The sequence below is a fragment of the Cetorhinus maximus genome, chromosome 18 (assembly GCF_964194155.1).
Source record: "Cetorhinus maximus chromosome 18, sCetMax3.hap1.1, whole genome shotgun sequence".
Taxonomy (NCBI): domain Eukaryota; kingdom Metazoa; phylum Chordata; class Chondrichthyes; order Lamniformes; family Cetorhinidae; genus Cetorhinus; species Cetorhinus maximus.
Window position 1 is genome coordinate 6,188,296 of NC_135896.1, and position 13,488 is coordinate 6,201,783.

Below are 13,488 nucleotides of genomic sequence, written 5' to 3' on the forward strand. Positions count from 1 at the left end.
TACCTTGACATGTCTTCACACCTCCCAAAGCCGGACATTTACCAGCTAGAACAGGGGTATCCGACCTTTTCGCGTGAGGGGTCAGATTTCAATTTTTTTTCTCACTCAAGGGGCCAATGATCAAATTTTGGAAAAATGAGGTTTGGCGCAACGTTGAACGTTAATTTAGAAACAGGACAATGTCAAAGCAATAAATTGATAATTAAAAAGAAGTAATTAATAAGACAGACCATTACAAAGTGCCAAGCAGCAAGGCTAACTGATAAAACCTTTTTTGCCTTCTTTGCTTCGGAAGCAGAGCCAGGAGGAGAGAGATTTGGCTCCAAGCGCTGGTCACCAGGGAAGGGGGAGTGGTCTGGGCCAAGCTAAGGAGTTGATTTTAACTAACACTGACCTTGTGTTCGCCTCTGGTGGCACAAATTCTGAGCTGGCCTTGGCAGGATCCATTCGAAAGTCAGGGTCGGAAATGCGGTGCCTTTCAGCCTGGGGTTTCCTCCTCTTCTGGCCGGCTTTTTTGATAGGTTTTAGGGGAGGAAGGAGGAAGAGGAGAAAGGCGTCTGTGCCCAGCTCACTCACAGTCTCAGGGTTCGACCTCTTATACACTTACACACACACGCGCACACACAAACACACATTCACTCTCTCTCATACACACATATGTAGGCAGGCAGGCACACACACTCACAGACTCAGTCACTACACCCCCAGGCCTGCAAGGTTTGGACATTTTGCCGCTAAGGAGGAACTTAGCCTAGTTATGAAGGTGCCAAAATGAACTTTCTCATTCCGCCCTGTCTGAGACTCCTTCTGCCCCGGGTGGGGTGGTGGGGGGGAGCTGGGTGGGCACTGTTGCTACAACTGCTGTTTCTTGTGGCCGCCCCTGCCCGCTCCACCATCTTGACCACTGTGCTCCTTTAGGGGCAGTGCCTGGGTGGGCGGGTGAGATAGAGAGTGCAGACAAAGATGGAGAGAGAGCTCACCATGGGCACTCACCTTTACACTGGTCACTGCTGCTCCAATTACAGACTGTTCCTCTGAAGTGCTCTGGTGAGCTAATCAGCAGCAAACGCGGGAGAGAAATGGCCAGGGATTTTAGGAGTAGCTTCTTGCAGATCTGTCACTTCCACTTACCTGTATTTACATCAGGGGGGAGTCTGCAGGCCTGATAGAGAGGCATGTCGGGCCGGATTGGGGCTGTGGGCAGTGGGTTGGACAAGCCTGATCTAGAAGGGCCAGGGCAGCAGGTGCATGCGAACGTCACCACCTGCATATTCTCCTCCAATGCAGTCACCATCCTGATTTGGAAATACATTGCCATTCCCCCACTGTCAAAATCCTGGTCTCCCTCTCTAACAGCACTGATGGGTGTACCTTCACCACATAGACTGCAGCGGTTCAAGAAAGCAGCTCAACACCACCTTCTCACTGACAATTAGGGATGGGCTATAAATGCTGCCCTTGCAAGCGACAGCCACATTCAATAATGAATAATAGAAAAATTGCACTAATGGAGACATTAAGAGTATTTTTAACTCAGAGGGTTGTCAGTGAGGCATAAAACCTCCCAGCAGAGAGTCAGAAGGCTGAGACTTGAACACAAAAATACCAGAAATGCAACAAGTATAAATATGTTTTAAAAATTGAAATAGTATCGGGGAATGGGCAGGTGTAGGGGACAGGTTGGATGGATCCTTTCGAGAGCTGACACTGAAACAACGGGCCAAATGGCCTCCTTCTGTGCATTAAAGTTCCATGACTATATTGTTTCATAACCTCTCTGCTTTTACCTTAGGGAGACAAGTTTCAGCAAAAAAGAATTAAATATAAAATATTAAATGGTTTGAAATCACAAATGCTGCATCTCAGAGGAGCGTGAGAAATATACTCACCTGATGAAAAGTTCCAGTTTTGTGTTGAACGATGACCAACTGTACTATCGACCACAGTATCCACCAAATGCTGTTTCCCACAGTCTACATTGCTGTCTTCATCATCGGACCCCCGACTAATCTCCTGTCCCTGTATCACAGCTACCTGCAGATCAGACGGAGGAACGAGCTGGGAGTCTATCTCTGTAATCTGACCATCTGAGACCTGTTGTATCTCATTTCCATGCCCTTCTGGGTTCAGTATATGCTGCAGCACGATGACTGGGTCCTCTCCCGAGCACTCTGCATACTCAGTGGTCTGCTCCTCTACCAGAATATCTACATCAGCATTGGCTTCCTCTGCTTCATCTCCATTAATCGCTTACTCGCTGTGGCCTACCCTCTGAAATTTAAATTCTTCCACACCAGGAAGGCTGCAGTGTTCATCAGTGTTCTCATCTGGATCAAGGAGATTCCTGCTTGCGGCTTTTACATACACTCCCAGGTTCTCAGTAAAGACAATGAGAATGACACCTTGTGTTTCGAACATTATCCTATGCAGTCGGAAGACAGATATTTAAATATTTACAAGCTCTCTATTGGGTTCTTCCTCCCTTTGATTTTATTCATTTACGCTTACTATAAAGTGCTGACAGTTGTCCATAAGGTCCGTGGGCTTCAAGGAGAGAGGAAATTAAGAATAAAAAAATTGGTTTCTGCATCCATCATCATTTTCCTGGTTTGCTTTGCTCCTTATCACATTCTCCTGATGATTCGAACAATATTCAAGTATGAATGTAAATTTGCTGACAATGTTTTTGAGCTTTACCATTTTGGAGTTCTGCTGATGAGTTTAAACTGTGTGGCTGATCCCATCTTGTACTGTTTTATATCTCCGAGTTCACACGGCTGGTTAACCAGGTTCCTGGATCCTGTTACAAATCTCATTCCTTGCAGAACGAGAAAACAAACCGCATATGAAAGGCCCAGTTTGAAATAATTCCGATACTGTCCTCAAGCTCGTTTTTCCTTACCATTCTCCTTCCCATGCCGCTTGACTGCAGCATTGTCAAACAAAATTTGATACCAAGTCACAGAAGGAGATATTATTGGTCTAGATTTTGGGGTAGAAATAGCAGTGAAGCTGCTAATTTGCTATTGTCCGTTTTGTGTTCTCTCAAAACATTTTCACCCCTCCCTTGCTGCCTGATCCCAAGATCATTCCATTGTCGTTCCTGAGCTGTTTGGCATGAAATTATTGAAACATTTTAATCCTGGTTGGACTCCCCTCAATATTAATGTCTCTACGACCCATACTTAGATAGACAAGGTGATGGGGAGTCAAACAATGGGGCAACACTGAGTATGAAGCTCCCTATTCTGACAGCTGTAGGGACTGACACCTCTCTGATAAAGTCCAACCACACAATCCTCAAGCGAGGTTTAGCTTCAGTCTGGCCAGTGAGTACATTGTGTGCATTGAGACACACTCCCCACTCCGAAAAGTGTTGGGAGCATTTACCTGCAGAATTTATCAACTACAGGATAAGGTTCTAAAAGGCTTCAACAGTTTTGTGACTTTCCAATCCGCCTTCTAGTTTTCCTGCTCACATATTTCATTCAGTGTCAGGAGTTGCGAAAGACTCTGTTCTGTATCCTGTGTGTTCATAAACCTCAGCATCGAGGTGAGATGTTCAGAAATAATGAACAGGACAGAATCGGACCTCGTTACTCTTCAGATAACTGAACAAAGTTAAAAGTACTTGCACCAAGCTTAGATTAAACAAGGAAACAAAGAAAGAGATTACATTTCTAAAGCACCTATCACAATTTCAGGAAGTGCCAAAGTTCTTTACAGCTGATGAAGTAATTTTGAAGTGTATTTACTGCCGTACTCTAGGAAACATGGTTGCCAATATGAGCACAGCAAACTTCCACAAACAGCAACATGATCCATAACAAATAATAACAAATAATCACACAATAATCACACAATACTGTGTCCAATGAAGCAGCATTATCCCTTCCCACACTGTCAAATCTTGTTTGATAATCACTCTTGTGAAATGCCTGGTGTCGGACATAAAAGGAACCTTTAAACAAACTGAGTACAGAAGCTTGACCATTTTAACCAGCATGCATTAAAAACTGAAGAGTAGTAAGGGGACAAATGCTTGTTCTCAGCTGCTTAAAAATAAACCTGCTGAACTGTGACACTAAACAATGCTATCGGGAAGAAGAGATAGTGATGGTGAAGAGAGACATTGGGATGTGGATCAATCAGGGATAGACCTTGGAGATGGTCTGAGTGTACTTTTGCCCTCTTCTATGAACAGATTTATCTGGATTGCAAGGGGCTTCATGTGATGGGAAAGTTACTGAAAGATAGTTAGAGAAAGACAGACAAATTTGGGGTGGGTTCAAACCATATAGTTTCAACAAAGAGCTCATCATATGATTGGACATTGTGTTTTCAGCAGAAGGTTCATAGGGCAATATGGCCCTGTCAGTGAGACAACTCGGGTCTCCCTTTAAAAATGGGTGTAAGAGATTAGAAACTTTGTTTTTTGTATTTGTTTTCAAAAAATAAACTTTATTCATAAAATGTATTGATATAAATTGCATAACAGTTCCAATTTGATGTGACATAAAGTGCAATACTGTTTAATTTCTTTGAATGCAGTATGTGGCACTCCAAGGTACTTCAATATATCAATACATTTTCAAACAGCTTAGATTTACAATTCTCCTTTCATATCAAACATTCCTGGGTACGTTGTTTGGAAATAAGCATTAAATGACAGAATAGAAAATGGTGTGAGGGAAAATGAACAAATACTGTACTTTATGTGATGGGGAAATTACTGAAAGATAGTCAGAGAAAGACTGACAAATTTGGGGTGGGTTCAAACCCTATGGTCTCAACAAAGAGCTCATCATATGCTTGGACACTGTGTTTTAAACAGAAATTCATAGGGCAGTATGGCCCTGTCAGTGAGACAACTCAGGTCTACCTCTAAAACTGGGTGTAAGAGATTAGAAACACCAGAAACCTTTCCTGCAGCCAACAGGAAGATTCCTGACATTGGGTTGGATGCAGATCTGCAATCAACATGAGCTACCCACTTTGGGGTGATTGTATGACTAATACTGGTGACATGTTTGAGCATCCTGGTGCTATATATTTTAGAAGTATTAACTTGCTGGGAGTAGAATAACAAAGCAGATTTGAAATTTTATTAATTTCCATTTGCCTCATCTATTTTGAATCTGTAATTGTGCATACAAATAAGCTAACTCTATTAAATAGAACAATGTTTTGACTGAGTCATCAGTTTGTTCTGTTGTAATTCGCAGGTCAAAACGAACTGTAAAACTGAGTGAGTGTTTTAGAAGAAAAAGGTTTAAACTTTGGTCGCTTTGCTCATGAGAAGTGCTATATAAGTGCAAGTTATTGATATTGTTGTTGGCATATTGAACTCAAATAATGATCAAAATCCCAAGCAGTTGAACAGAATGCCACAATATTTACTATTTTCTGACCAGGGATTTTAAGTTCAAGTTCAAACCTCAATATAAAACAAGTTAAAAATCATTTACACCTGTCCCCTCATGTGACAGTGTCACATGGGCTGGGACATGTTTATCAAATGTTTAATAAATATTTATTAATTTTATAAATCCTTGATGAAACCTCATCCCGCCCATGGATGCGAAGGCCGCCTGGGCTCTTCATCTGCCCGACAACCTTAAGGTTGGACAGGCAGCCCTGTCAAATTGTTTAATTAGTTTAATAATGGCCTTAACAGGCCTTTGACAGTTCAACAGGCGCGCAGTGGACTCCCGCCGAATGAAAGATCGGAATGACGCGCGGTGACATCGGGACGCACGCCGGGACAAACAGAAAATTCAGCCCCATGAATCTACAGAGTCTCACCATTTGATTCATTCTCTCGGTAGATTGTGAGAACCATTAATATTAATCAGAGAGGCTCAGATAGAGAAAACCTTTCGCAAAGACAAAAGTATAAAAAGCACTGAAAATAATCTAACCAGGTTAACTGAAATTACACAGCAAAAATTAATATTGGCTCACTCACTCAGTATATATCCATATACAACAGTAGATCAGTTAACAAGCTCCAATTAACCCACCACATCTGCATGTTAACAGCCATCTCTCTTTCGCTTAGACATGTTCATGCATGTAGTCACTGCCTCTGGAGTGGAAAAGGAAGGAGAGATTAACTAAACTCTTAGAGCAAAATGAGTTCCGTGCTTACGTAGATCACTCTCTCAGCTCTGCCATCTTTTACAAAGAAATAGTAAGACAGGAAATTGTTGCAAGGTTTTCAGTCAGTGTTCTTACATATCCAGGCTACACAATGTGGTAAGGACGACCTGTCAACCCCAGTGCACCAACACACACACTCTGTGCCAGCTAATCAGAGGTAATGTACAGCTGGGGGAGTGGGTACAGTGGGGACGGGAACAGGGAGCAATACAGTCAGCATAGGGCCAACGATCATCACTTGGGGGTCACTAAGGAGGGCACAACACGGTTCTGTGGAGACTGTTGTGAACTAAATGACTGAGCAGAGACTGGCACCTAACTGATGCCAGTGCGCAGACGCTGGAGAAGCTCATGGGTGGGGGTTGGTGGGGAACCAGGCACAGTGCCTGATGAAAATTTATCAGTTGTCGCCATTTAGAGCAGAGGATCATCCCATCCACACGCCTCACATCTCAAGAGCTTCCGAGTTTGGATTTCACCAATAGAAAACAAATCTGCTACGTTGCAACATCTGGCAGATTCCATTTACACAGGGACACATTGATAACTGTCCTGTTTTTAGACAGGCCTGTAAATTGAGGAGTGTTTACATAAACTAGACTTGCATTCCCTGGATTAGAAAAGGTTAAGGAGAAATTTTATGGAGTCTTTAAGGATTTTGAAGGAAATCGGTAGGTGACGTAGAGAGATTGTCTGTGGGTGGGTAAAGTAGCAGATAACCACAAGGCCAGAGCCAGACCAATCAGGAGAGATGAAGCAAATGCGTCTTCGCCAAGGCTGGTAGGAGTTTGGAACTCTGTCCCACACAAAGCAATAAATTCTAGCTCAATTCACAATAATAATCCTCAGATCGATAGATCTATTAGCCAGTGTTATGAAAGGATATGGAGCCAAGGTGGGCGGATGAAGTTGGGATACGGAACAGCCATGATCTCATGATCTCAGTGAATAGCAGAACAGATTCGTAATGTAATAAAATGTTGACCAACAGCCGAAAGAAATGTGGCACAGCAACTCCAGAAAGTCCCTGATTATAAATGGATAATGTTAACATAAGTCATTACACAGAAAATATAAGCACAATTCTACAGATGCAGCCCATCTGACATAAAAGCCCAAAGTCCTGGAAATTCTCAGCAGGTCTGGCAGCTTCTGTGGAGAGAAAAACTGAGTGAATGTTTCAAATGCAATATGCTTCTTCTTTGAACAAATTGATCTTCAGATTGTGAATATTGCAGAACAAAAACAGGAAGTACATGTGGTTTTGGATGTGGTTGTCTTTCCCCTCAGCCTTGTCTTTTCTTGAGGAAATACCTCAAAATGTTTAGTCCTTCCTGATTGGAATAACCTCTCATTCCTGGTATCATCCCGGTAAATGTAATTTTGCACCTCCTCCAATGCCTCTATGTGCTCCATGGAGCTCAGTGCATTGTAGTGTTTTCAGTATAGTGACTGCAAAGGGCTCCACATTGAACACAGGATGTTAGCATTGCTTGAGACATCAAGATATTGCCATGGATTGTCTCCATGGTTTCTCTGCCTTTGACCTCGTGGACTTTGCAGCTCATGTTGTCTTATTTGCATTCACAAGTCCAGCCTTTTCCAGCCTCGAGTTGTAACTGCACTCCCTCCAGCCCAGCCTCAGTTCTATCGCACCCAGTGTAAACCTAAGGGAGAAAACATCAGTGCTACCCAACTCTAACAAGCCAAAAGAGACGGCAAACTTCAAGGTGTACAATTCAATCAATCAGTCAGATTGCGGGATTTGGTGCTGCTCCTTATAGACTACAAGCAATTGATTTCTTTCACTGGTTAGTATGTTTTTTTTTACATATATTGAGAGAGAAGCTGGTGTGGTTCTCTTTAGAGCACAGAAGGATAAGGGGAGATTTCATAGAGGTGTTTGAAATATGAGCGATTTTGACAGAGTAAATATAGAGGAACAATTTCCAGTGACAGAAGGGAGTTTAATGTGAGGATACAGATCGAAAGCAAATTACCAAAAACCAGTGGGGAATTTTTATGCAGTGAATTGTTCTGAACTGAAATGTGCTACCTGCAAGTGTGGTAGAAGCAGAATCAATAATAACTTCCGATAGGGAAATGGATAAATACTCAAAAGGAGAAATTTGCAGGACTATGGCAGAAAAGCAGAGGGGAGTGGGTCTAATTGGATAGCTGTTTCAAAGGCCACAGGCATAATGGGCTGAATAGCCTCATTCTATGCTGTAAGATATGATGATATATGCAACTGAATCTCACTTGGATCCACAAGGGTAAACAGATGAGCTACAAGAGGTCTGAAATTATCAAATTGCAGTATTCTCCTCAATGGCCTGGATCAACATTTCTCCCTCAACCAGCATAATCAAAATGCATTATCTGGTCATTACTGACATGCTGTTTTTTGGAGCTTGCTGTATGCAAATTGGTTCCTGTACTAACAATGTTGTACTTTAAAATGTATTTTATTGATGGTGAGGAGGTTTGAGACATTCTGGGGCATGAGAGATGCTTTAGTGATACAAATCTACCTTCTCTTCTACCTGTGCTGTTCAGTTCAATGATTCTACTGTTGGATAAATTCCTTCCTGCAGGGGAAACATTTTCAATAAAGAAGAATTAATAAACAGACATCATAACCACACACAGACACAGTCCTCAGGAACTGATCAAAGAATATTTATTAGAAAAGGCAGTTCCACTTTTCTGTTGAACAATGACCAACTGTACTATCGACCACAGTATCCACCAAATCCTGTTTCCCTCGGTCTACATTGCTGTCTTCATCATCGGCCTCCCGACTAATCTCCTGTCCCTGTATCACAGCTACCTGCAGATCAGACGGAGGAACGAGCTGGGAATCTATCTCTGTAATCTGACCATCTCAGACCTGTTGTATCTCATTTCCTTGCCCTTCTGGGTTCAGTATATGCTGCAGCACGATGACTGGGTCCTCTCCCGGACACTCTGCCTACTCAGTGGTCTGTTCCTCTACCAGAATATCTACATCAGCATTGGCTTCCTCTGCTTCATCTCCATTAATCGCTTCCTCGCTGTGGCCTACCCTCTGAGATTTAAATTCTTCCACACCAGGAAGGCTGCAGTGTTCATCAGTGTTCTCATCTGGATCAAGGAGATTCTTGCTTGCAGCTTTTACATACACTCCCAGGTTCTCAGTAAAGACAAAGAGAATGACACCTTGTGTTTCGAACATTATCCTATGCTGTTGCAGGACAGATATTTAAATATTTACAAGCTCTCTATTGGGTTCTTCCTCCCTTTGATTGTATTAATTTACTCTTACTTTAAAGTGCTGACAGTAATCCACAAAAGCCACGGGCTTGAAAGAGAGTGGAAATTAAGAATAAAAAAATTGGTGTCTGCATCCATCAGCATTTTCCTGGGGGTTTGCTTTGCTCCTTATCACATTCTCCTAATGATTCGAACAATATTCGAGTATGAATGTAAATTTGCTGACAATGTTTTTGAGCTTTACCATTTTGGAGTTCTGCTGATGAGTTTAAACTGTGTGGCCGATCCCATCTTGTACTGTTTTATATGTCCGAGTTCACACGGCTGGTTAACCAGGTTCCTGGATCCTGTTCGAAAATTCCTTCCCTGCAGAAAGAGAAAATAGTTCAAAGATGAAATCCCGAGCCAGAAATAATGTTGAATCTGTCTCTCAAGCTTATTTATCTTTGCCGTTCTCCCTCACTTGTCTAGTTGCAAAAATGTGAAATAGGAGTAGAAGTAGGCCATGTGGCCCCTCGAACCTGCTCTGCCATTCAGTGAGATCATGGCTGATCTGTTTGTGTTTCGAGTTCTCCAAACCCATCTACCCCCGATAACCTTTGATTCCCTCACCTAACAGGAATCTATCTACCTCTGCCTTATAGATATTAAGTGACATGGCTTCCACTGCCTTCTGAGCCAGAAACGGCCCAATTGGCAGCGATTCTTCGTGGCCTGACCAACCTCACGGTTGGCGGAGCGGCCAATTGCCCAGGCGGGCTTTACATATTTGATGAAACCTCATCCAAGGACGGGATGAAATCTCCGTTAGAATTTAAAATAAAATTAAATATCTGGGGACCGTTCTTTTATGAGATCTGCTTTCAGGTGCTTGATTGTGCTGCATGGTCATCTTTTGCAGCGCTTTGTTGTGCTTTATTTTCTTATCTGGAGGTCTGCAACTCCCTGAGGCAGCTACCTGCCTTCAGGGGGGCTTAGTGGAAGCTCTCACCCGCACCCTCTTCCCACCCCCAACGGCAGGGCTGAGCCTTTCTCCGGGCGCGTTTCACTCTGGGCGGGGTGGGGGGTGCAATCGCAGGCAGAAACACATTTCACACCCACTTCTGGGCCCGCCGATCGCGTGCACTGATGAGGGGAAAATTCCGGCGAGAGAGTTCGAAAGTCACACAGCTCAATGTGAGACAAAGTTTCTCCTTATCTCTGCCCTATAGGGGCGACCCCTAATCTTAGAACAGTGCCCCCTAGTTCTGGACTCACCCACAAGGGGTAACATCATTTCCATGTCAACATAGTCAATATCATTCAGGATCTTATAAACTTCAATCAAGTCATCCCTCACTCTTCTGAACTCCAGTGGAAAGAAGCCCAGTCTGGCCAACTCTTATGACCGATGCAGTTGGTAAAGTGAAGTTATTTCAAAAAAATCCCAGAGGGAAACTTTAAACAACTGTCATAACCTATAATTTTAAGTGTTATGTTTGAGATGCAACTCTAAATTCAGGAATCAGACCACTAATTCTCGAGGTTTTACATTAAACTAAATGAAACATTTTATTAATTCACATAGGTTAAAATATATGTACACGTGGCTACAAATTCCTACTATCACAATTTTTAACAAATTCTCAAACTAATATCTGTTAAGGCAACAGCAACCCATAGACTTAATCAAACAACAGGCAAAGCATTTTCACCTTATGAATTCAAAATGAGGTTCTTTTCACTGTGGAGCCAGTTGGAGGCCTGCAGCTGCCTTTTGGTCTTACATTGCCTCTGCCCTGCATACCCGAAAACTACTGAAGTTATACCTACCAGCCCCATTGAATGTTAATTCTCATTGTATCAACAACCTCGTTGAACTTCACCTTTTAACAATGAAACCCCTTTCATAGTACCAATTTTATCCCTAACATAAACACATTGCTTGGTAGGTGCTAGAACGGCTTCAATCTTCACCCCACTTCTTGAAAGTTCTATTCAAAAAATGCAAACGCACACTATCTCTCTTCCATATCAAAACTAGTACATATCAAAGCACCCAGACTAGCTGGCTTTAATCCCATTAAGACATGCCCGCAAACTAAGCCTCTATTTTAAAAGAAAAATGTTTTCCAAAATATTATATACGTTAATAGTTCCATGACACCAACCTGTCCTCATAAGACAGCCCGCTCATTCCAGGTATCAATCTAGTAAATCTCCTCTGAACCACCTCCAACACATTTACATCCTTCCTTACATGAGGAGACCAAAACTGCACACGGTATTCTAGATGCGATATCACCAATGTCCTGTATAACCGAAGTATAACATCTTTACTTTTATGTTCAAATCCTCTCATAATAATGGATAGCATTCCATGAGTCTTCTTAGTTACATGCTGTACCTGCATACTAACTTGTTGTGACTCATGCACGAGAACACCTAGATCTCTTTGTACCTTGGAATTCTGCAGTTGTTCCCCATTTAAGTAATGCTCTGCTTTTTTATTCTTCCTGCCAAAGTGAACAACTTCACATTTTCCCACATTATACTCCATCTGCCAGGTTTCTGCTAACTCACTCAGCTTATCTATATCCATCTGCAAATTCCTTAAGTCTGCTTCTTCACAACAATGTTTCCTACCTATCTTTGTGTCATCTACAAATGTAGCTACCATGCCTTCACTCCCCTCAGCGAAGTCATTGATATAAATTGTAAAATGTTGAGGCCCCAGCATAGACCCCTGCAGGGCTCCACTCATCACATCCTGCCAATCAGACAAAGGCCCATTAATACATACTGTCGGTTTTCTGCCAACCAGTCAACGTTCTATCCAGGCTAATATATTCCCCCCTACACCATCAGCTTTTATTTTCCGCAATAATCTATGGTGTGGCACCATATCAAATGCCTTCTGGAAATCCAAGTACACTATGTCTACAGGCTTCCCTCTATCCACAGCACATGTTACTCTTCATAGAGCTCTAATAAATTGGTTAAAAATGAGCTCCCTTTCACAAGTAATGCTTCCCAATTACCTTGTGTTTTTATAAGTGCCCAGATTGCATTTAAATAGTTCCTATCACGTTGGAAAACATCCCAATGGGCTTCACTGCAGTGTTATCAAACAAAATTTGACACCAATTCACAGAAGGAGGTTCTAATGAATCTTTGGGTGGTGAGTCTTTGGAACTGTCAACCCTGGAGGGCTGTGAGGCTCAGTCATTGAATATGTTTAAGGCAGAGATTGATAGATTTCCAGTTATTAATGACATCAAAGGGTTAGTGCAGGAAAATGGCATTGAGGTAGAAGATCATCCATGATCTAGATGAATGGCAGAGCAGGCTCGATGGGCTGAATGGCCTGCTCCTGCTTCAATTTCCTATGTTCCGATATCACGGGCCAGGATTAACAATGAGGCCGCTAAATTGTTATTGTCCGTCTTGCGCTATATTAAAACATTTTCACCCCTTCCTTGCCACCTAATCATTCCATTGGTATTCCTGAGGTACTTGACATGGAAATGTAGAAACATTTTAAGCTTGGCATGTCTCGCTGTTTATTCTATTTCTCTACCATAAAGTGTTAACAATTGTTCACAAGGTTGATGTTTTTCAAAGAGATCAGATATTATAAATAAAAAACTGGCATCTGAGTCCATCATCATTTTCCTGGTTTGTTCTGCTGCTTATCACAATGTCCTCATGCTCTGAACCATTCTGTTGTCAGTCCTAAGATATTCGGTATGAAATTGTAGAAACATTTTAATCCTGCTTGACTCACCTCAACATTAACGTCTCTCCAACTCCTATTGAGATAGACAAGGTGATGGGGATTCAAACAATGGGACAACATTGAGTATGAAGCTCCATCTTCTGACAGCTGGAGGGACTGACACCTCTCTGATAAAGTCCAACCACACAATCCTCAAGTGAGGTTTAGCTTCTAGCCAGTGAGTGCATTGTGTGCATTGAGACACACTGCCCACTCTGAAATGTAGTTGGTAATTGGCAGCATTTACCAGCAGAAGTTATCAACTCAGGATTGAGTTTCTAATCGGCTTAAATGGCTTATTCCAGTTTGGTGAC

At 42.3% G+C, this 13,488-nt stretch overlaps 1 protein-coding gene and 1 pseudogene across 1 annotated transcript; both read left to right on the forward strand.

Annotated features, from left to right (window-relative positions):
• Nucleotides 1–1,920: 1,920 nt before the first annotated feature.
• Nucleotides 1,921–3,315, forward strand: LOC144693442 (G-protein coupled receptor 68-like; annotated as a pseudogene).
• Nucleotides 3,316–8,881: 5,566 nt separating this feature from the next.
• LOC144693443 (G-protein coupled receptor 68-like) lies at nucleotides 8,882–9,850 on the forward strand. The gene has a single exon (XM_078563315.1). The coding sequence runs from the start codon at nucleotides 8,882–8,884 to the stop codon at nucleotides 9,800–9,802; it is 921 nt and encodes a 306-aa protein (XP_078419441.1). The 3' UTR covers nucleotides 9,803–9,850.
• Nucleotides 9,851–13,488: the final 3,638 nt, after the last annotated feature.